Here is a 25,058-nt window from a genome sequence, read left to right on the forward strand (position 1 = left end):
GGCCCAGGTTACTCTGCTCCTGCCTCATCTGTCTGCAGTCACCTTCAGAGAATCATGCGCCTGAGTCAGAGAACAGAGGTGAAGTCATCATCCTGAGCAGAACCCTAGTTTTCTATTCCCTCTAGTGGGGTCTGCATGGGCAGGAGGGCAATTAGAGTAGGGGTTACACCAGACAGCAGTCTGGCTCCCAGTATGCGACATTAGAGCTTCTAGGGTCAAGAGGAAGGCACTTAAGACTTGTTCAGGATGTTTGTCAGCTAGCTACTACTGACAAACTATACTGAAGAGTGAGAGTTCCAGGCTGGGAGACAAAAGATAGAAGTTGTAGTTCTGGCTGAGCTGCTACACTACAAGTGATGGACAAGCTCCTGTTCTTCTCTGGGTCTCAGCCTGCCTACCTGAAAAGTGGGGGATGGGGACAGTGGACCGGATGAAAGTCAGAGTTAGAGCACAGGAAAGCAGCCTTGAGCAATTATTATAAATGCTTTGTATCTCAGCTTCCTCATCTGTAAAATGGGAATTTGGGGCACTTGGGTGGCTCAGCCGGTTAAGCGTCTGACTTCAACACACATCATGATCTTGGGGTCCTGGGATCGAGCTCCGTGTTGGGCTCTCTGCTCAGTGGGCAGTCTGTTTCTCCCTTTCCCTCTGCTCTCCACTCATTCTCTCTCTCTCTCTCACACTCTCTCAAATAAACAAACAAATAAATATCTTCAAAAAATAATAAAATGGAGATTTAATGGTACCAACCTCATGGGGTTGCTGTAAGGATTAAATGACAACATACATGGAGAGCTTATCACAATGCTCAGCACACAGAAAGTACTCACTGAATGTTAAGTTATAATCTTATGAGCCACCTCTGCATGGTACGGTGACAGCAAGGCGTACTCTTCACTACAGCAGACCATGAGCCACCCCACCCATTTTTGGTCGCTGCGTCCTGATACTCACCAGCACCCACTGTGGCGATGGCACTCTCCTGGCCAATGATGTGCTCCTTCAGCCGCTGCTCCAGGGGAAAGCGGCGCCGCTCCTCAGCCTCACGCTTCCGCTGCTTCTCTTGATACTGTGAGGAGAAAGGGAAGGTGGCTCAGGATTGTTTCATTCTACACTAAAACCCAGGGGCAAAAAACACAGGTCTGGGTCTCCAGGAGTCCTGCTGCACACTCTTGCTCTGGGCCACTGAAGGCTAGCCCAGTCCTTCCCATTGTTCCCTTGCTCTAGTCCTCACTCCATGCTCAGGAGTCCTGGCTCACTCTGCTAGTAAAATAAAGTATTGCTAGTAGATTAACACTTGGCTCTGGAATCTAATAGAAGACCTGCATTTGAATCCCAGCTTTATCACTTGTAAGATGTGCTTATCATCTGGAGTAATTTACTTACTCTCAGTTTTCTCACCTGGAAACTGGGGATTAAATATGACGACATACATAATGAGCTGGCATGTAGTGTAAGTGCTTAACAAACATGGGTTCTTTCCTTTCTACATATCCTCTTGCAAATCTTCTTGGTTTTCACTCTCTCTTTTTTTTGGTGTAAGTTCTATGCACAATGGGGCTCAAACTCACAACCCTGAGATCAAGAGTTACACACTCCACTGACTAAGCCAGCCAGGTGCCCTGAAAACCTTTTTAGTTTTTATACCAGAGCTATGAACATCCTCCACTTCAATGATACTGCATTTCAACTAAACACAGCTATTCAGCAACTGCTGTGTGCTTGGCCCTGTGCACACCATGATAGAAATGGCACAGTGGGGAGAAGGAGGAGGACTGAAGCCCAAGACTGGAACCCAGATGCTGCTAAGTGCCCGTGTGTGTCTGGCCCTGGGCTTGTTGGTTCACTTCAGAAAGGGCGGAGGGAAGGAGGCCTGAGCATGACCACACTGTGAAGAACAGAGGAGAGCCAGGCCTGCCCTCAGGGAGCTCTAAGTTGGACAAGGAGGGGAGGGAGGGCTCATACACAAATACTTCTCAGGGCATCTGGGTGGCTCAGTCTGTTAAGCATCTGACTCTTCAGCTCAGGTCTTGATCTCAGGGTCATGAGTTCAAGCCCTGCTTAAAAACAAAAACCAGGGGATCCCTGGGTGGCGCAGTGGTTTGGCGCCTGCCTTTGGCCCAGGGCGCGATCCTGGAGACCCGGGATCGAATCCCACATCAGGCTCCCGGTGCATGGAGCCTGCTTCTCCCTCTGCCTGTGTCTCTGCCTCTCTCTCTCTCTCTGACTATCATAAATAAATAAAAATTAAAAAAAAAAACAAACAAAACCAGGTGTGCCTGGGTGGCTCAGTCAATTGAGGTCTGCCTTGGGCTCAGGTCATGATTCCAGGGTCCTGGGATCAAGCCCCACATTGGGCTCTCTGCTCAGCAGCAAGTCTGCTTCTCCCTCTACCTGTGGCTTCCCATGCTTGTGCTCTCTCTCACATGCTCACCAGCTTTCTCTCTCAAATAAATAAATAAAATCTAAAACAAACAAACAAACCAAATTTGTTGCATGTTTGTGAATCTATCCTCTAAATCGATTATGAGCTGCCTGAGGGCAGGCACTGTCCTTTACTCAATGCACAAGTCCTGGCACAATGAAGGCAGCTGGTCAATGTTTGCCAAGTAAATTTGGTAATAGATAAGAGGAGAGAATTAACAGCTGAACTGGGTGGCACAGGAATCCAGAGAGGGGAAGGAGATACAAAGAAGTTGGAGTCCTGGGCTCGGCAGGAGCTGTGGGACTATCTAGAGGCCATCAAGGGAAGGTGAGTATACAGGTCTGATGATAAAGTGCTCACGGAGCCAGGTGGATGGGGGAAGGAAGCAGGCCTTGGAGTGGGACAGAAAGACCTGGATCTTCAGGAGCCTCTTTTCTCCTAAGACCTTGTAACACTGATAGCTCTCTAGAAAGAGAGCTGCCCAGGTAAGGCCCTGTCACAAAAGTTGTGGCTGCAGATTGCTCTTGCAGGCAGAGTGGATGAAAAATACCTGCTGCTTGGGCAGTGTTTTCCTGTTACAGTAGTGACCTTGACAGAAGTTAAAAAAAATAAATAGCAAACAATCCAATTTTGGCTGTTGCTATCAGTCTGTAACTGAAAGCTCCCATCAGTCCTGGGTTTCATATGGAGCAATAATTCGGCACCAATCCCAGTGGAGCGACGCTTGCCGGTTGGAATCCAGAGTGTCACTGTGCAGCTCCCTCAGGCGCCACATACATCACCTGGCTCTGACGACTCTACCACATATCTGCCTCCTCCTTCTCCCTGCCCACCCAGCCTCTCTCAGCACTTGGGTCCACTGGGCAGGAAAGGCTCTGATGGGGCGATACAAGCATACTGCCTGGTTCTGCACTGGCTTGAGGCCTGGCCGGCTTGGAGTCAGGCAGGCCACAAAAGCAGCCTGAAGCAATGGAAGCTGGCTGCCGAGGGTTTGCTGCGTCTGCTTCCTCACTTCCCCTCAGTGAGGGTGTCTCAGAGTATTCCTGCCTCTGGGCCTTTGCTCATACTGCTCTCTCACCACAAAAGTCTCCTCTACTCCCATCTACCTCTAAGTGCCCTGGTGATCTCAACTTAAATACTACATTGTCTAAAGAGCCTGTTGTAAGGTTTCATGCCTGCCCCTGGTACCTTCAGAGCACTTAACTGCCTGTCTGTCTCTCCTTACTCAACTGTGAGGTCCTCAGTGACAAAGATCATGTCTTATTCATCTCAACAGTTCTATCACATAGCACAGGGCCTGGCTCACAGAAGGAGTCAATGCATGCTGCCAACTGAGGAGGTTAACTACTGGTTGTGGAACAGCTGCTGAGTGCCAGGCACTATACAGAGGCACTGCACTTTGTATAGTGTCCCCATCTGAAGCTTGGTTCCTCTTTTGGCTCATAGTGGGGCAAGCTGTGTGGCAGAAATAAGCAGCTTTTGCTCCAGGCAGATCTGAATTCAAACCTCACCCTGTCTACTCACTAGCGAGCTGACCTTGGGGAAGTTAATTCACCTCCCTGAATTTTTGTTTCCTCATTTCAAACACAGAAACAGTAATTCCCATCACCTTGCAGGCCTTGGTAGGATGCTGGTGAGGAATAGGTGAGATAACATACACAACGAATGTGGCAGAGTCTCTGGCACATAGGCAATGTACAGGTAGCGGTGGTGTTGTGAGGGATGCAAGTGGAGAGCACAGCAGCTGCCCCGTGATAGGCCTCTGATAAATGTTACTTCTTTTCTCCTTCACTGCATTTTGATAACTATCTAACCCAGTGCTTTTTGGGCAGATGGGGTGGGGGCACTGGAACCCTTTTAGCTAATTTAATCTGTATGAGCTCCACAGATGAAGAGTTGCTCTGGCTCAAGCAGAATCTAGGAGCCTAGTCCACTTAGATGCCCCCACTGCCCCAGAAATGGCTCCTGAGGCTCCTTCCTTAGGAAGCCTAGGTCTACAGGGTATCATCTCAATACCAGCTGGGTTCCTGGGATACCTCCACTGTACAAGGCAGCTCATCTCTGCCTGTCAGTTTCCCTTACATGGTAGAGAATTCTGCTTCTAGGTGCTTTCCATGCATTGATCTGTGGGGCCTCACAGAACATATCTTTTTCCTCTGTCACAGGCAAACATGACTTTTCTTGCCACTCTGTTGGTTTGGGTATAAACACTGTGGTCTCCCTAAGTGTTCTCTAGGGAAACATTTTTATCTCCTATAACTCTTCTTCAGTGTCATGATTTTAGGTGGTTTTAGTATTCCTGTTATTTTCTTGGATGGCCAGGGGAAGGATCCTTGACTTCTATGGGAGTGAGTATGGGGGAAAGGTTATACTGGGATCTGGCTGGTTTCTTTTCTTTTATTTTTTTATATTAAAGATTTAGTTACTTATTCTGGCAGGGGAGAGCACATGAGCAGAGGGAGAAGGAAAGCAGACTCCCCACTGAGCATGGAACCTTATGAGGCCCCACATAAGATATACTCAGATATACTCAAGATAACCTCAAGATAATGACCTGAGCTGAAATCAAGAGTTGGATGCCCAACCAAATGAGCCACCCAGGCACCCCTGGCTGGTTTCTTCAGAGCTTTCTAGATGGTCCTGGGAAATATTCAACCCATGGCCTAAATCTGGGTACATCCTGGTTCTCCCCCAGCCTGGAGCCCTAAATATCTATTCAGAACAATTTCTGAGAAGTTCTGAAAACTTCAGACTTTTTGATAAAAATGTATAGGATGCTAGGATTAAACCAGGTTAAAGGTTATTGCTTTATGCTCTTTCCTACTGCTTAGCACAGTCTGTATTTTTTAAAAAAGTGTCGAATGAATGAATAGCTTCTGAAGGTATTAGCTAGGAACCCAGGCTTGTGAAACACTAGTGGAAGAACCTAGGAAAGGAAAATAGTTGGTCTGTTTATATTCTACCTCGGGGAGGAGAGAAAGAGGGGAAAAGGCACTTGGTAAGGGCTCCATAAATGTAGGCTTCTAGTATTCCTGGCTTTTTGAGGAGATGAGGAGGAAGCCTTATAGGGATTAAGGTTGAAGCCCTACTTTGACAGGGTTCCACTAGAGGAGAATATGGGGCAGGTGGCCTGGCCTACAGAAGCAGAGGGCACTGGGCTGAGAGGCACTAGGAAGAAGCCACACAGGAGAACAGGAGTGGGGCAGTGATCATCTTAATAAAAGCCATATGCAATTAGCTTCAGAAGCCCTCACCTGGAGCCAGCAGCAACCAGCTCCCCATGCTGCATCTTGGCTGGATAATCGTAGCCACTGGTATCCATCATTCTTGATTTAATATGGCACCCCTCCTGGCTGTGAGTGCATTTACAGGAAAGGGCTGGGAGGCTGGGGTGAAACCTAGCTGGACTCGCTCAGAAATGGGCGGTTGGGATGCATGGTTCTTTTGGGGAGGGTTACAAAGAGAAGGGGTATGTCAGGCACCCCTATTATTGGGTATCCTTCAGGAAACAAGTATGATAATGAACCTGGCAGTGTGTTCACCAAAAGCAGCTGAGGCAAGGGTGGGAGTGGTGAATAGGCAAAATGAGATCCTGGGCAAGAATATGATAGGTGTGGAGGAGGGAAGAGAAAAAAAGGCCAAGTTACAATTTGCTTCTCATGGAGGTCAGGGCCATAGAGCTTACTAGATGCTCTCAGATATACTCAGATATGCCCCATCCTTCTAACTGTGACCTCAACTCGCATCACAGCGTTTCTGCCATGCTCTGAAGCTAGAATGGCAGAGAGGACTAGGTAGGAAAGTCACCAAAGGGACTAGGGGGCAACAGATGAGATTAATGTTAGGGGATGATGGTAAGAGTTGCCCAGGAGGTCCAATAAAGAAGCTGGGGGAGAGAGGCACTCAAAGGACTTGAAAATTTCCTGAACTAACTCATAAAGTATACATCCTAGAGGAGGAAGTTAGGGAACAGTATGTGTCAGTTCTATTATACTTGGTGTCAGCATCCTGGACTCCATTCTCCTCTCTTCCAGTCCATCCACCTTGCAGCCAGAATGATGTTTTAATATGTAAATCAGATCATATCACTCTGCAAATAGCTAGGCTGATCCAAAGACTGGTAAGAGAAGATTAAGAGGGGCAAGGACTGGCTCAAGTGAGAAGGTGAGTTGTGTTCTCTGCATCATATCAGGAGGTATAGGATGCTGATTATCCTGTAACTGGTGATGTTCACTTTGATCACTTGGTTAAGGTATTCTGTACCAGGTTTCTCCATTACCATTTTCCCCTTGGTAATTAATAAGTTTCCTGTGGGATGAAGATCTGAGCCTATTTAAATAATCCTGTTACTCCTCAAACTCCTACTCACTAGTTATAGCATCGATTGCTAAGTCTCACCTGATTGGGGACCAGCTGCTGTAATCCTCATGGCCCTAAGAAGTTCAGAATATCTCCTCCTCCACTGTACAGAGATGAAGTAAATTAAAACAAGATTCCACTGGTAGCAAGTAATAGAGACAGAATGCTAACCCTTGCAGTCTGGCTCCAGAGCTTGCACTTGCCACCCTGGAGGTAAGAAAAAGATCTGTTCTCTGCCTCAGGGAGTTCAAAGTCTGTTTAGGGAGATGAGATTTAAAACACAAATCTCCTATTCCTACACGGGGGCTATTAGCATGGGGCTACCTAATGATTTTACTGAAAATAAACACCAGAAGTTGTTCTTGCCAGAAATGCATAACCTGAATTTGATCATAAGGAAACATTAGACAGGCCCAAATTGAGGGACATTTTATAAAATAATCTGCTTGTATTCATTAAATGTCAAGATCATGAAAGACAAGGAAAAACTGAGGAACCATTCTAGTCTAAAAGAGACTACTAAAGAGACATGAAACTAAACCCAACTTGGGATCCAGAATTCTCTTTTCTTGTAAAGATAATTATTGGGACAACTGGTGAAATGTGAGTAACATCTATAGAGTAGTTAATATCAATATTAATACTCTGCTTTTGAGGACTGTACCGAGGTAAGAAAATGTCCTTGTTTTTTTAGAAAACACAACTATTTAGGGGTAGGTAAAGGGGCATCATGTGTGTTATTCTTAAATAGTTCAGAAAAAATTGTGTATCTCTCTATATACAATATTTACATACATCATAAAGCAAATGTGATAAAATCTTAACAAAAGGTAATGTGGGTGAAGGGTTTACAGAATTCTTTGCACTATTTTTGAAATTACATAAAAATTAAAATAAATCAGGATAATCCTTACCTTTGGGGGATGAGTAGTGACTGGAAGAAGTATAAAATGGGTTTCTGAGTGTAATGGTCTGTTTCTTGATCAGATGTGTTTAGTTTGTGAAAATACAGTGAGCTATATACTTACGACATGTGTACCTTATGAAGTGTATTTCAATAAATTTTTATAAAGTTAAAAACAAAAAAGAAAGCAAAAGTTTGTCCCATAAAGCACTGTATCTGGCCCATAGTAAACCTGCAGTGAAGGTCAGATGGTACTGTCCTCCATATAGGGTGTAGGGCCAAGCACAGAGCTAGGCATGCAACATGTTGGCATTTGAAATGAGACGCAGCAGGGAGAAGGCTGGGCAAGATGGGGAAGGAGTATCACTTTGCTCTAAGACAGGAGTAAGAGAAGCCTCTTACCCTCCTGTGTACCTCACCCCTGCTCTCCTAGAGGGCTTTCCTCGGCTCTGATGGGAGCACCCAGGCTTGCAGCCCAGAATGCAGGCCCAGGGGAGCATTGCATCCCCAGCTACCCCTGAAGCAAATGAAAAAATATAGATATAGGAAATGTGCTTGTGATTCTGTCACTGGGATATGCAAATAAAATATATATGATAGGCCTATCTGCCTAATATTCCTGCCAATTCATTCTCTGGGTGTGATTAAAATGAGCAATAAATTCCTCGTGAGTCTCGGTGGAATGAGGCTCCGGCAGTAGAGATGCAGGCTGGCACCAGCACGTCCCCCTCAGCTGAATATTCATCATGGAATAGCTCCCCATATTTTTGTTTTATCTGCCATCATGTGCACAGAGATATATTTCTACCTCTCTCCTTCATCTCTTAGTTAAAACATGAAATGGTCTAAGCTTTAAGTATTAAACTCTCCATGTAGTGAAATCCTTCAAATTGAGATCACAAGCTACTTTCTCTATGAAGCCTGCCCTGCTCACTCTGTCTGAAGGTGATCCATGCTTTCTTGGAGCCCCCACAAACTCTCTGCAGACCCCTCCTAATGTACAAATCAGTTTGTGGCTATCAGAGCTAAGAGTGCCTGCTCTCTCCCATCCTCCTCTTCTATATGGCCAACTCAGAGGACAGGGGCTGGGCTTCATCTACCTCTGAATCTTCCCAAGGACCTAGAGACCCTTCTGCACAGAGAATACTGAGAAACTGAGCAAACTGGCAGTAAGGAGAAAATCATTTAGGCTAGTTAAGGTGACAGAGATTTTTAGACAAGTAACAAATTTTAAAAGGCAGGATGAAATTAAGAATTAGGGGACGTCTAGATGGCTCAGTGGTTGAGCGTCTGCCTTCAGCTCAGGGCATGATCCTGGAGTCCTGGGATCGAGTCCCACATTGGGCTCCATGCATGGAGCCTGCTTCTCCTCTCTCTGCCTGTGTCTCTGCCTTTCTCTCTGTGTCTCTTGTGAATAAACAAAATCGTTTTTAAAAAAAGAAATTAAAAATTAGGCTTATGGATGACTTGAAAATGGGAAAACAATCAAGAAATAATATTAACTGGGGCACCTGGCTGGCTCAGTTGGAAAAGCATGGGACTCTTGACCCAACACTGGGTGTAGAGATTACCAAAAAAAGTAAAAATCCAGATTCCAAATATGGAACTAGGAAATATAAATGTCTGACAGGTCATCTAATAGGATTGGGGGGTCTGTGCTGGAGAATCCACACTTCCAATCTCTAAGGGGTCACATTTTAAATAAATAAATTCTTGGGTTGTCAAAATAAAAAATGGCTGCCAGTGTGAAATCAATCAGGTTAAAAAAAGAGGCCATCTATATGTAGATAGATAAATTCCAGAAAAGGCAAATACTATATTATAGAAGGAAATCCTCTCATTCATATCCCAATAGTTACTTATAACAACTTGATTTTCTGTAAGTGATTTGCTTTCTTTCCTTCAGCTTCAGTTTTCCCATCTGTAAAATGGGGATAATAAGAGCTGCTTCAAGGATTTGTTATAAGATTAGAAAAAACCAGATACCTGGCATAGTGCCTAGATGTACTCAATAAAAGACACCTATTATTATTATAAATAATTAAATATTTTTTTTTTAATTTTTTATTTATTTATGATAGTCACAGAGAGAAAGAGAGGCAGAGACATAGGCAGAGGGCGAAGCAGGCTCCATGCACCGGGAGCCTGATGTGGGATACGATCCCGGGTCTCCAGGATCGCGCCCTGGGCCAAAGGCAGGCGCCAAACCGTTGCGCCACCCAGGGATCCCTATTATAAATAATTAAAAATATTAATAGTGATTATGTATAGGTAGTAGGGCAAGAATGTTTTTAATTGAGATTCTTTTTTGTGTGTGTGTATATTTATTGGAGTTCAATTTGCCAACATATAGTGTAACACCCAGTGCTCATGCCATCAAGTGCCCCACTCAGTGCCCATCACCCAGTCACTCCAGCAGCCCAATTGACATGTTCTCCAGTGAGCCTGCCTTGATCTTCCCAGGCAGGATCTGAAGCCACCTCTGGATTTCCAGAGCTTCTGGGCTTCCTTGAGACTATGACTCAGTGATGTTAGGCTTCACTTGCCTGTCTCCTCATCAGACAGTAAGCTCCTTGAGTGTTTCATCCACTTGTCTTCTTACCTAGCCTAGACCCTGGCACACAGATGTTATTCATAAAATGTACTGAATTATTTAAATTTCTTCAGTTTACTTTCCAGATATTCTATAATGAGACACAGGAATTTTATACTGACACATTTTCCATAATGAGCCCATGTTTGACTACAGGGTGGTAGGTGAAGGTAGCTGGGTAGCAGGGGGATGCTGGACAGATAGAAGGGGAGCAAGGTAAGATCAGAGCTGCAGTCACCCATGTCTAGACAAAGAGCCAGGAGATGAGGTCTCAGGCTGGAGCCTTAGCACTCTCCAGGCCTGAGTCATCAGGTTACAGATGTAGGGCATGAACTCAGCAGCAGCTGAGTCTTGCTTACTATCAAGAAGGACAGACCAGATCTAAAGCAGTGTTCTTCCTATGAAACTCTGCCTCACGAGTTTGAAGGGGTAGTTTTGTTTTGTGTTTTTCAGCTTAGAGGAAAAAAGCAGAGCAGAAAGAGTGGGTGACAAGTAGATGCTGGGCAACTGGGAGAAAGACAATGCTACAGATATCCAAGGTGAACTGAGGGGTGACGGGACAGCAGAGCAATCAGGTGGAGATACTTAATGCACAGCTGGGACATTCCAGACCAGATGAAAGGATCAAGTGCAGAGAGGTGACAAGAGAGAAATAATCTTTTCCATGGAAAGGTGACAGAACCCCGGGCTGTCTCTAAGTGGTCTACCAGCCTCTAAAGGCAGCCCCTTATACTATGTGACAGCTTTGTTATGGAGCCCCTTCCCTACAGGTACCACCAAGCCTGGCTCTGTCCCAGCTTGGCCTCTGAATCTCCTCCCCTCTCACAGCCATTCCTGTGCCTATGTGTGGTCTCTCCTCTCTGGGCCAGAAGTTCCTACTGCCTTTGGCTTTTTCTATGGCACATTTCCTCTTGCCCCCTTAGCTGCCCTACTCTGCACAGATTCTGAGAGCTCTGTGTCTACTTTGATGATAATATCTGCAACTGCCCTCTGTGGTCCAGAAGGGTCTGACTGGAATAGAGGGATGCAACCACCATTTATTCACTCGGGCCCTAGCCTTGTACTAACATGGCCAACGTTAAGCCACTTCTTAGGCAGCGAAATTTTGTTAAGTGTTCCTCAGCAGCCCTAACCCCTCCACCTATGCTGGCACTAAGAGGTCTGCCTTATGTCATACCACCTGACACACCACGGGTTCTCCTGGCCAAGTCCAGGGTGTAATCTCATGGAATGATAGGAGTGCAGTCCTGGAGGTTAGTGAAACATGTTCAGAGATTTCCTTAAGACATCTGAGGAAACTGATTTGACCTCTAGGGCTGCTCCTAGGGGTGGAAAATCTGAACAGAGAGGAGAGAAGTGCTTGCTCTCTAGGAACTTTCACTCTTGCTGTCCCAAGCACTCAGGATGTGCTGTGAAATCCCATCTCCCTTTCTACCCCCTCTTCTCTGGAGGAAACCACTGCAAGACAGTTACTAAGGATCCCAGGGAAACAAACTATATGGTTAATGCTGGTTGCCAGATATTTCCAGTTCTCCCCCTTCTGGGCACATGACAGGATTATTCTTCTTGGCCTCTTGTGACTGGGTGTGAACAAGGATTAGTTCTGTCCAGTGTGATTGGAAGTAAAGGGTCTACTTCTAGAATGAGCATTTAACTACAGATGCAAGACCCTGCAGAGCATTCTTTTCCCTCTGGCCAGCAACCTGCAACATCCCAGAAGGTGGCTGCAATGCCAGTCTGGTCTCTGAGGGCCTATAATGAACAGAGGCTCTATCACTGACACATGATGGACAGGCTTCATGAGGCCAAAAGGAAATCTTTACCATTTTACACCATCAAAATTCTGCGTTGTTATAACATAGACGATTGTATACTGAATGGAACCTTAGAAACCATTTTGTGCAATGTCTTCATTTCACAGAGGTAACCTGAGCTTCAGTGAAGAGAAATGCTAGCTCTACATCACACAGTCAGTGAGTGGTGGAGCTGGGACCACAAATCATGTCTTGTCTGTCTCAGTCCAGTGACCTAAGTGCTCTTATTCAAGACAGAATATTTGCCACTAGGTGGGACCTGTCGCACTGAATCATCTCAAAGGATTTCAGCCAACGTGCCAAAAGAGACTCCATGATGAAGGAAAGAGCATAAGACTGAGAATCAGAAACTAAGTCTTCCATCTTTTCACGTAGATGGCATTGAAGGTGAAAGAAGCCCCTGCTCCTCCCAAAGCCAAAGCCAAAGCCAAAGCCAAAGCAAAGGCTTTTAAGGCCAACAGAGTGGTGCTTAAAGGCATCCATGGACGCCTTTAAGATCTGCATGTCACTTACATTCTGACAGCCCACAACATTGTATCTCCAAAGGCAGCCCAAATAACCTCCAAAGAGTATCCTCAAGAGAAACAGGCTTGACCATTATGCCATCATCAACTTCCCCCTGACTATTGAGTCAGCCATGAAGAAAATAGAAGACAACGACACACTTGTGTTCATTGTGGATGTCAAGCCCAATAAGTGCCAAATCAAACAGGCTGCGAAGAAGCTCTATGGCACTGATGTGGCCAAGGTCAACACCCTGATCAGGCCCAGTGGAGAGAAGAAGGCATATGTTCGACTGGCTCCTGAGTCTGATGCTTTGGATGTTGCCAACAAAACAGGGATCATCTAAACTGAGTCTAGCTGGCTAAATCTAAATTTTTTCACCATATGAAGAAAAACAAACAAATAAACAAAAAAAGAAACTAAGTCAGGGGCACCTGGGTGGCTCAGTGGTTGAGCGTCTGCCTTTGGCTCATGTTGTGATCCTGGGGTCCTGCGACTGAGGACATCAAGTGCTTCTCTCTCTGCCTATGTTTCTGCCTCTCTCTCTCTGTGTCGCTCATGAATTAAAAAAAAAAAAAAATCTTAAGAAAAGAAACCAAGTCTTTCAGTTCTAGTCTTAACACCAAACCTACTACGTGACCTTGTATTCAAATCTATTAGTTTCAGTTTTGACACTAATGCACTCTGGGACCAAAGGCAAGCCATGTCATATCCCTGGGCTTTTTGTTGGCATGTTCAGCTGTGTGTTTTTGTTGTATCTGTGTGTATTTATGTCTGTATAACACATTGGTGTGTATATAACACAACTTTGTGTTATGTAGTGTGGATAGTATGTATCTGCACATGTGTACATCTATGTGCAGGAACCCTGATACCCTGACCCCTGTGTCAAAGAGAACTGAGGATTGTCTTCTCACAGAGTAGCTTGACATGTTTTTCATACCATTCTACAATCTCTTAGGGTAAGAGTCCACTGATTTAGGCTTCAGAGATTTAAAACGTGTGCCTCACAGAAGAGCCTCCACAGAGGCTGCCCAGGAGAGAAGGGCTAGGCCAGGTGGGTGTAGCTCTGGTCCACCTCTCCTTCAACCACAGTAGCTTTGTTTTCCTCTTAGATGTTCAGGCTTTGGTAAGATTTCCCACTATTGTACTTGATGATTGCTGAAGTCCCTGGCAGCTCTGAGATTTGTGATTCTAGTTCTTGGATTCTGCCAACTAGTTCCTGAGTGATAGCTCAGTAGCTGGGAAGAGCAGAAGGTAGCTTCTTGCTTTTAGGGAGTTCAAACGTTTGGTTGAGAAGATCAAATTAAGTTGGAGATTTTTTTGGCTCAAGCTGTACCATGCTCTCTGGAGTATGTGTGGAGGAGATGGATCAGGGAATGGTTTTAGAAGGAGTGATGATGGGAAAAGATTGCTTGCTAAGGTTACAGAATATGTGAGGCCCAGGGTAACATTACTTGGGCTAAAGATTTTGTCTATCCCTGGACCTATGAAAAGAAACTAGAAGGCCCACCACCTCAAAAACTGAATTTGAAGACAAGTCCTCAGAAGTCAGAAGTGTCTCAGGTCTCTGCCTGGTCATGATAGGGGCAGCTTCCTATTCTTGATGAGGCTGGGGGCTGGATTTGTATTTAAACAGACAATAATCACCTAAGGAGAAGTGGCTTTGGTGTGGAGCCAGACATAATTTGATGAGTGAAAGATTAAATGCAGCACGGAGTACCCATAAGCCTTCTCCTTTCTGTGAGACTTACCTTTGCCTCAGAAGTCCTCAGAAGCTTCATCACCTCCCCTTCTCGGGCATAATCCAAGGGTGTGTGTCCCATTTCATTCCTCTGCAGGGGGTTGGCTCCTGGCAGGAAGATAAGTAGTCAAAGGCTCTATCAGTGGTCATCAATGTGGCCTCAGCCTTCCCTCAGAAGTGACCTGGGCCCTGATTTCAGAGCAAGGCATTCGCATGGAAAGAGGGAGCAACAAAACCCTAAGAGATTGCAGAATGGTGTGAAAAACATGTTAAGCTACTCTGAGAGGGCAGTCCTTAGTTCTTTCTGACACAGAGGTCAGGGTATCGGGGTTCCTACACTTACACATACACATGTGCAAATACGTACTACCCACACTACTACATACACAAAGTTATGTTATATACACACAGGTGTGTTATACAGACACGAGTACGCACACATACAACAAATACACACAGCTGAACATGCTAACAAATACCAAATAAAATACCAAATACATAGATTAATATATCCTACCACCAAAGCATTAGTTATTAAAATGGCTATATTATCAAGCTTACTTGCATAAAGATGAATACTCATTTATAAAATCACATGAAAGAGTTCCTTTCTAAAACACAGAATATCCAAAAAAAAAAAAAAAAAAAGTAAAACAGCCCCCTTTTTTCTGCTCTCTGGTCCTCTGTCTCTCCTTTAATGCTCTCTTATCTCTGGTATTTCCTGCTTTCAGAGTTAGCTGAGTGCTCTGGAAGGGAGTGAGCATCACCAGGAGCCTGGCTTTGGCAGCCCCAAGGTCTGATGCCCTTACCAATGATACCTGTTGTTAAGTGTGAGCATGTGGGCAGGTGTTTCTTCCAATCATTAGTTCCTGTGATTTGAGAACAAAGAACTTGAAATATGATAAAAGGAAGGGGCTTGCCAGGCCATACATCTACCTTCTTTTTAAGTTCTGGCAGCTCACAGGCCTGTATAAAGTGTCTACTTGGTGCAATGTCTTGGCAGATATGGAGGAAAGGCTCCTCTGATCTCCACATTGTCAGAAACTCCTTTCCAAAGGCCAGGTCTGAACATTTCATTGCCCTCTTCAAAAACTGTCCATTCAATTTGGCAAACCTTGAATTTGTAGGGCTTGAGACACAGAGGAATCAGGTCCGGCCTGGTCCCCAAGGCACTTTTCTCAAAGCAGGAAGATTGAAACATAAGAAAGCTGTGCCTTGAACACAGTTCATGCTCAAGAATTACATATTAAACAGAATATTCCTAGACCTTCTTTCTTGCTAAAGAAGTACTGTCTAGAAGTAAAGAAGGGTTAAGACTCAGTCCCTGCCATAAGAGTATAGTGGGCTGGCTGCGAACACTAAATTTGCAGGCAAATGCACACAGCATGGGGCCTGGCTCAAGGTGGATGTCTGGCTACTGTTTGATGTTGGACTATAAAAGTCAGCATTTCTCAATCCTAGGCTGTGGAAACATTTGTTCCATGATATAAAACTATTCCTACTGAAGCTACTGGCTACTTAAAGGTCTATAAATTTATCAACAATTGTAAGCATTTATTAGGCATTTAAATGTGGCTGTCTGCCTGGGCTGCAGAGGAATAGGTGTGGGAGGAGGAGGGAGTGGGACAGAGAGTAAGAAGTATGATCCAGACCAAGGACACTTAATATCAGTGAGAAAAATTATACATGATCCTATTTTCTAATAGGAATTTGAAATATTTATATTCTTTTTTATTGATATATAATTCACATACCATAAAATTCAAAATTTTTAAAGTGTATTATTCAGTGGTTTTGTTTTTTTAAGATTTTGTTTATTTACTTGAGAGAGAGAGAGAGCGCATATAAGCAGTGGGGAGAGGTAGAGGGAGAAGCAGAGTCCTGGTTGAGCAGGGAGCCCAATGTGGCACTTGGTCCCAGGATGCAGATGCTCAACTGACTGAGCCACCCAGGTGTCCAATTCAGTGATTTTAAATATACTTACAGGGTTGTACAACTGTCACCACTGATTCGAGATCATTTTCATAATCTCAAAAAGAAATCCCATAACCATTATCACAGACACCTCCTATCCCCCCAACCCCAACAACCATTAGTCTACTTTCTGTTCCTATATATTGCCTATACCTGACATTTCATGTAAATGGAAACATACAATGTATGGTCTTTCCTGTCTGTCTGCTTTCATTTAGCATGTTCTCAAGGTTCATCGATGTTGTAGTAGGTGTCATTCACGCTGCCACATGAAAGCAGGAAAGCAGCAGTTCTTTTCATGGATGAATAAAACTCCATTCTGTGGACAGGCCACATTTTGTTTAACCATTCCTCAGTGGATGGACATTTGGGTTATTTCTCCCTTTGGCTACTGTGAATAATGCTGCTCTGAATGTGTGTGTACAAGTCTTTGCATAGATGTGTTTTCAAGTCTCTTGGCTATAAATCTAGGAGTGGTGATAAAAGCAGTATTTACTGAGCACTGGCTATGTGCCAGACACTGTGCTCTGTTCTTCATGTACACTGTATCACTTAATCCTTGCAACCACTATTGAGAGGTAGGAATTAAAATCCCCATGCTACAGACATGAAAACTGGGGCCCAGGAAAATGAAATAACTAGCCCAAGGTCACAAAGCTAATTATCTGCTTGGACCAGGAGTCAAACCCTTCGTTAGATTTTCTCAACTCCAATTCTCCACACTTCCACATGGCAGCCATGATATACCCCTGCTGAAATTTCCTTCCCGGGCTTTTCACCACTTACAGGATAAAGTGCCACCTCCCTGGTAAGGAGGGTGTCTGTGCTCTTCCTAACTAGTAGGCAAGTCCTTAGGGGCTCCGCTGCAACCTCATTTTTTCAATTCTATTGGCAGTGACTGGATGTTTTGTATCTGCAGGGCTCTGTATGCAGGATGATGGGAGACTGGCAAAGCCAAATAGTCTTCTATTTTTATTTCTTGACCACTCTGTAGCAACTCATACCTTGGCTACTCTTTGCTTTGAGTTTTATAAAAATAAAACTCAGGTTATAAAAATGGTTTTATAACCATTTTTTCAGGTTTTCCTCACACCCCTATGACCATCTTTTGTGCAGACTCCACTTCCTGTCTTTAAGATCCGGTATCACCTAGGGTTGGTGTCAAGGCACAATTCCAGCTTTCCAGAAGCTAATGGGGATGAGAGTTGATCAAACAACTACAACTCAGGCCAAATGTGTCACTGTGCGGAAGGAGGAACAGACAGTACTGTGGGGGTGCAGGAAGGTACAGAGTGCTAAGGGGCTTGTTCACTGGTCTGGCCTTACCAGCCCTCACTGTTGGTGCTCAACAGTGAGGGGCTTACAAGGGCTGCGGCCAGTGGCAGATGGCACCCTTCCCTCCCCCCAAGTTCCTAGATAGTGGCTAGGGCTGAAAGAGAGCTACAGGGATCCCTGGGTGGCGCAGCGGTTTGGCGCCTGCCTTTGGCCCAGGGCGCGATCCTGGAGACCCGGGATCGAATCCCACATCGGGCTCCCGGTGCATGGAGCCTGCTTCTCCCTCTGCCTGTGTCTCTGCCTCTCTCTCTCTCTCTGTGACTATCATAAGTAAATAAAAATTAAAAAAAAAAAAAAAAAAAAAAAGCTACAGTTCAGCAGTGCAAAGGCCTTTCTTAGGCAGCCTCAAGGGGAACGAACTCTGTTGCTAGATATGAATTGGAATAAAAGGTGGATCTATAAGGAGAGATCTATAGAAGGTAAAGAGGAGCAACAAGGAAAAGAGAAATGGAAGAGAAGGGGAAGGCAGAGAGGAGGGAAGGTCAGAGAGGAAGATAGTGGGAGAAAGAACCGAGGGTGAGATTAGCTGCATCAAACAAGTGCTGTCAGTGATCTATATTTGCTTACAGAATGAAAAATGTGTGCCATAAACATTGGCCACTGAGTAATTTCTAGTAGGAGTCGTGTCACTTCTCATAAAGGATGGGATGGGGACAGGTAAGACATCTGTGCACCTGTGCCAGCCAGCATAGGGACGCTTTTTAGCGGTGTCCCGGCCCATCTCTAGCTCAGGAAGCTCTTAGTCAGTCCCCACCCCAGCCACTCCTGAGGGGGGAAGCCAGCTGGTTTCCCCAAGGTTCTGGAGCCTCGGGGCAGCACTTCTGCTCTCACTTAGGAACGCTGAGGTGGGGGCACCATGGGAAATGTCCATCTAATATCAGTCCCTAGCCCCCCCCCCACACACACCCTTGCTCTGATGCTGACTTGACTAATTGCTGTAATAATTGATAGAACCTGACTTCTACAACTGATCGATTTCACCTCCACGACCAACGGCCACAAACCATTATACTCCAATAAATAACCACACTGGGTCTCACCCCCCTGCCCTCTCCAGGGGCATCAGGATGGCCCGTGCCCTGGCCTGACCTCCCCTTGTCTCCCACCCAGGGCCCCTCTGGGCCCCTCCGGGCCGAGCAGCTGGTCTAGAGGGTCAGGCCTCTGGGAGCAAGTGACAGGGCCGAATGGAGGTGGGGAGTGCTAATCGCAGGCCATCCGTCACCTCCCACTGGCTGTCTGGGGCTGGGGCCAACACCTGGAGCACCCCAGGCAGTATAGTGCAGGACCCCTCCTCTCCTCTCCATGCTCCAGATTAGTGTGTCCCAGCTTATAATATTTGATAAATAGCAGACTGGCTTCCTGGCAGCACTGCTGCGGCTGTGCCTGCCCGCTACAGCTGTGGAAGGTCACTCATTGGGGAAATATGTTTCTGTCAGTGGTATTGAAAAAAGTTTAGTGGAGTGACAGGCCTCAATTTTTCAAATTTTATTAACTCCATCCTCTTAACCATTTGTCTTGAATTCCTTCAGATTCTGAGGGATCTGTCAATAGGGCTTGGGTCAGGAAAGTAAGGTGTGTGTGTGGGCGGGGGCATGCTATGGGCTGGTTCTGGCTGGTACCAGTGGCTGGCGTGGGTCTCATCATCTAAAGCAGTGGAAGTGGTGTTGGTAGGACAGGAGTCTGGTCCACTAGGACCTAGGGAACCCACTGCTCTTCTCTGGCATAGTGTCTGCTTTTGGTTTGACACAATCATAGATTTTCTGAGTGGAAAAACACCTTAATGGTGAGCTCTTCCAATTCCCTAAGAAGAGACTCCCCTCTACTACATCAAAAACAGGTGGTCACCCTTGTCCCTCTGAATGTGCCCAGAACCTAGCCCCAAGCTCATGGCTCTCCAAGAGGTTCCCCCACCCCCACCCCACTAAACCGAGGGTAGAACTTGGTTTCATATGAGGTCCAGCCTCTCCCCCCAACCCCACTCCCACCCTGGTCTTCCTGCAAACACTTGTTCATCTTCAAAGACCTAGTCCAAGCTTCTCCAAGAAGGTTTCTCTCCCATCCCAGGTTTGGTACCATCGTTTGTGCACCCACAGGCCCTTCTGCTCCTACCTTTCTGATCATCCCACATGAAAACTGTCTGTCTGCATCCAAGACTGAGAGCTCTTAGAAGTCGGGGACCATGTCTGATTCACTGCTATATCCTTGCTACCCAGCACAGGGCCTGGCAGAGAACAGGTTTCACTAATATATATCAAATGAATGGACTTCTTTCTGGGGACTATCTTCTGAGGCCACACAAAACATGGCTGCTCTTCCTGCTTCAGAAGAGCCCTCTGACAGCAAGTGTGTGATCATGTCCCTGGTCCTGTAGGCCAAAGCTCCTAGTCTCTTTTCTGGTCCCAGACACCTCTCTGAAAAATTAGATCAAGTTAGGCCCCAACACCCTCTTGGCTCTGGGCAGGAAGTGGGGAGGAAGTGGTTGGATAGACTGGCTCACTTGCCCTTCCCTGGGAGAGGGCTGAAATTAGGGTGGAAGGGGAGGCCTGTTACTCCCTCTTCCCTTCTCACTACCCAATCTGGCCCTCTACTTACCTCTGTGAATATCAAAGAAGATAATGCTAGTTTAAGAGGGCTTTAAAAAACACAACAGTAACTGCCCTATACAAATGTGTTAAGCTGTATTATCAATAATATTGACATGCTCATATACTCCCCACTGCCCCTTGCAGTTCTTTTAGCTATACTGGCCTTCTAGTGATCTAGGTCTACCACCTCTGACTTTCCATGACTCATCCCTTCCCCTACATGTAGGTGGCTCCTAGCCCTCTAAAAGAACACTGAGGGGACACCTGGGTGGCTCAATGGTTGAGTGTCTGCCTTTGGCTCAGGTTGTGATCCCGGGGTCCTGGGATCAAGTCCCACATTGGGCTCACTGCAGGAAGCCTGCTTCTCCCTCTGCCTATGTCTCTGTCTCTCTCTCATGAATAAATAAATAAAATCTTAAAAAAAAGAAAAGAAAATGAGCACTGGATGGGGGAGCTTGCAGGAGTGGGAGTTACCATTCCCTGGTTGTGTGATCCAGGACACCTGCTTCACTTCTCTGGTGGTAACTGATTGCTGTCCTTGCCAACCTCTAGAGGTTTTGTCTGGACTGAGTAAAATTAAAAGCTTGAAAATGGGGGAAAAAAAGACCATACAATGTTCTCTGTAATAATGTTCATATTCACTCTTCCTTCTATTTTTACTGATAGCTCCTTTACCACCTTCATCTATTTCACTATTTCAACAGTCTGTTTACTATCTCCAATTAGAAGTTTTTTGTTGAATAGAAGGGATATTTTCCCCATAATCAGAGATGTCTGTCAGTGTGCAGCAATCTATTCTTTCTGGTTTTGAGAGTTCCCTACCAAGGAAGCATTCCTAGAAAGACAGAATGATCACATGAGAGAAGCTACACACCTTCCCTGTCTTCACACTGTTGTTTGGGCCACTCTTCACCTCTGAACCCCATTCCTTGTCTCCCTGACCATCTAGATCCTACCCTTCCTTCGAGGTCCCTCCCTCTGGGAAGCCTCTACCACCCTCTTGCTCTCAATGCTCTTCATCTGTCCATGGGCTTCTGTTGTCTTCCCAACACCCTCCCTTTCCTGGGGGCCCCATCCCTGTTTAGTCATCACAGCTAGTATGTATGTAGCTCCTCAGGTCACAGACCAACCAGTTCTCCTCTCTTCCCTGAGACTGAAGGTGAGAGATAAGAGACCTGTCCAGTATGCTGTAGGAGGCTGAGTGGAACCAGGAAGAGCCCCAGTTACGACATCTTGTCCTGAGCCATTTCCATAAACCACTGAGCATTCTCAAGATATGTACACACACATACCTGTGCACCTCTAGATATGCCACCCTGGTAACCAACAACCTTTACTCAGCACTCACTACATGCCATACCCTGTGCTGACTCCTTCCATGTATTTCAGTTTTTTTTTTTTTTTAATATTCATCACACACACACACACACACACACACACACACACACACACAGAGGCAGGAGAAGCAGGCTCCCTACAGGGAGCCTGATGTGGGACTCAATCCCAGGACCCCAGGATCACAACCTGAGCTGAAGGCAGAAGTTCAACCACTGAGCCACCGAGGTGTTCCTCCATGTATTTCATTTTAAAGATTTATTTATTTATTCATGAGAGACACAGACTGAGAGAGAGGTAGAGACACAGGCAGGGGGAGAAGCAGGCTCCCTGCAGGGAGCCTGATGTGGAACTTGATCTGAGATCCCAGGATCATCACATGAGCCGAAGGCAGGTGTCCAACTGCTGAGCCACCCAGGTGTCCCCATGTATTTCATTCTTTTTTTTTTCCATGTATTTCATTCTTAACAACAATTTGAAGAAAGCAGAAAAGGTATCGTTTTCCCATTTTCCAGATGATTTAACAGAGTCTGGCAGAAGAGCAGGATGAAAAGAGATAAGCTAACATTTTTTGGGTATAAGCCTTTGTACACAGTGTCTGAATTATTCATCATACAAAGACTCAGAGAAAACAGGCTCAGAGAGTTGAAATAATTTGCCCAAGGTCACCCAGCAGACAAAGAGTAGAGCTGGAATTTAAAGCAGAGATTTATTATGTGATTTTCTCTTTTGTATGTGTTTCCAATTTTACATAATCAGTTTTTTTGTTACTGTTTTTTAAAGAAGCCAGGTCTGGTTTTCCACCACATAGTGCTACCCTCCAAAGTTCTGATGACTAAAAACAGGAAAAAAAAACATCTCTCTTCTTTCCTTCTAGTGTGCTGAGATGCTCCCAAACCAAAATATAGGGGGGCGAGAGGGCGGGTTTACAGGTAGGTTTCAGACAGACAGCGCTTTGTAGAAAGGGTATAAAATGGGGTTCCTTTTCCTCTCATTTAGGGCTTTCCCATATGAGGACCAGAGGAGTAGTAACCCACATTAAATGATAAATGACATCCTAGAAGGTCATCTACAAGTCCTAACTCCTCAATGGACACAGTTGGTTGGGATCCTTTGCCTTTAGTGAGGGAGATATCTAGAGTTCAGGGAACAGAGGCTGCCTCATGACTGGATCCAGCCATTCCATTAAAACCTACTGAGCACTGATGCTGGGGACACAGTAGAATCAGATCAGTTCTTGCCTTTGGGCAGAATCCAGACTGATGGGAGACAGACAGGGAGACAAAAAGTAATGATGCAGTGTGGTGGAGGCAGATAAGGAGATGAGGATGATGACTCCCTTTCTCCCCCACTATAAGGGTGTAGCTGGGAGAAATGGGAAACCACAGCATCAGCTGTGGAAGAGCAGAGATGTTGCACTGAGAAAGCACTAAGGGGAAAAAAGACTGGAGAAGCCTGGGGAAGGGAAGGTTGGAGCCCAAGATGGTCATGGAGACTGAGAGTTAGACCCGGGCCTTCCAGTCCAAGGCTCTTTCCCACCTGTCAGTCTTGGAACCTACCCCTAAGCTTTCAATTTCAACTAACCAGAAAGAACTGGAACACATGGAGCTGTCACTATTCTCTTCAGTGGTAGCAAACCCCCTTTTCCCACCACTTAGACCCTCTATTCTGCAAAGCCCAGCTCCATTTCCCCTGCCCAGAAACTTTCCCAGACCACTCTAGCCTATGTGGACCACTTTTCCCTTTGATCCCCTAGAGCACTTAACTGATCACACACTTTTCACACACATTATGTCTCGTCTCCAGAATCAGATGTATTACTAAAGGGATGCCCTGTGAATGCCTAGAAAAGGAATGGTAATGATTGCCAGTCAATGAGGATAGGGTCGCAGAAACCAAGTCATGCCAGACTAACCTCATTTCCTTTCTTCATCAGGATTATCTGTTTGCTCAATCAAGTACAGTCAGGGCAAATGTGGACTTCACCAGACATTTGAGGGATATCTCAGGACAACCTAAGGACATGATGGAGAATTGTGGCTGGGTGCTAGTATAGCATGGAAGGTTACTGGTGAGTGGTGGACTAACCAGATCCAAGGGGAATGGCATGACTAATAGATCATAGGTGACCTGGAAGGAAGTTCTGAGCGGCAGCAAATAGGCTTGGTCTTGTTTAGTATGTTTATCCTCAACAGAGATATCTTAGGGATGGTCTGTTTATAAAATCTGCAGGCATCAGATTAGGGTGGGAAGAGCCAGATACACCCCATGAAAGAGCTGAAACAATGAGATGATAGGGACAGCCTGGGTGGCTCAGCGGTTTAGCGGTTTAGCACCGCCTTTGGCCCAGGGTGTGATCAAGTGCCACATCGGGTTCCCTGTATGGAACCTGCTTCTCCCTCTGTGTCTCTGCCTCTCTCTCTGTCTCTCTCATGAATAAATAAATAAAATCTTTAAAAAAAAGTAATGGAGATAAATGGGAAGTCATGGGTTTTAAAAGACAAAGTAGAGATGGTTCTGGGGAGTGTGATCAAAATAGGAAAGAGTTGGGCTCCTAGCTGGCTCAACATGTGACTCTTGACCTCTAGGTTGTGAGTTCAAGCCTCACGTCAGGTGTAGAGATTACTAAAAAAAATAAATAAATAAACAAAAAAAAATAGGAACGGGTTGGGAAGCCACATGAGCATAATGAGTTAAAGAACGGGAGGCTCAGGCTGGAGAAAAGATAGTTCAGAAGAACATATGTGCATCTTTAGGTACTGGAAGGGCCAGCAGTGGAACAGGGATTAGATTCATTCTACATAAACCCCATGGTAAAATTAAGACCCTTGGAAGATTTTTGTTGAATAAGGGAAATTTCTAACCAGCACCCAAAGATAGATTCTGAGCAGTCTCAGGAACAAATGAGTTCTCCAGCCCTGGAGGTGTTTAAACACTGAGTGGATGACCATTTGGTAGGTCTACTACCTATGCCTCACCTTTCGGAGGTTTCTTTTAAGACTAATTGTTAATTTGTGTTTATTCATTCAGAGATACTTTCTGAGAACCTTTTATGTGTCTGGCATCAAGCTAGGTATTAGGCATACAAAGGTGAATAAGACGACACTGTCTCAGCTTCTACAGAGCTCCTAGTCCTACTAGGAGAAGACAGCTAAGTTTATTTCAAGAGTATCTTGTGCCTTGATTATAGGCCTCAGCACAGGGTAGGCTGGCTTTAGCTTAGATTAAACCAAAGAGATCCTGTGGAAATTCAAACACAGATTTGATTACTAAAGGCCATAGCTTAATCAAGCCAAATCACTTGCTTAAACCAACTACTGGCTGTGGGAACAGAAGTGTACAGTGAAACACAATTCATGAATTTTTGTACATGATATTTTTCTCTTAGAGTCTGAGATCTGGTCTTTGGCTGGGACTTGTTTATGTACCTACAGATTGTCTTACAAGTGGCTGTGATGTCAGGGTGAAGTGATTTAGCCAGCAGGG

The 25,058-nt window shown here is 45.4% G+C and overlaps 1 protein-coding gene across 3 annotated transcripts in view; it reads right to left on the reverse strand.

Moving 5' to 3' along the window:
- The window catches only part of CLPB (caseinolytic mitochondrial matrix peptidase chaperone subunit B), a 144,555-nt gene that overhangs the window by 25,400 nt on the left and 94,097 nt on the right, over window positions 1-25,058 (reverse strand). For all 3 annotated transcript variants that reach the window (XM_041730411.1, XM_041730410.1, XM_041730412.1), the window contains exons 6-7: window positions 14,354-14,451; window positions 955-1,069 (exon numbers count right to left, since the gene is read on the reverse strand). In XM_041730411.1, the coding sequence (XP_041586345.1) occupies window positions 955-1,069; window positions 14,354-14,451 (213 nt within the window). The remainder of the gene's footprint in view (window positions 1-954; window positions 1,070-14,353; window positions 14,452-25,058) is intronic.

The sequence above is a fragment of the Vulpes lagopus genome, chromosome 15 (genome assembly GCF_018345385.1).
Source record: "Vulpes lagopus strain Blue_001 chromosome 15, ASM1834538v1, whole genome shotgun sequence".
Classification (NCBI taxonomy): Eukaryota; Metazoa; Chordata; class Mammalia; order Carnivora; family Canidae; genus Vulpes; species Vulpes lagopus.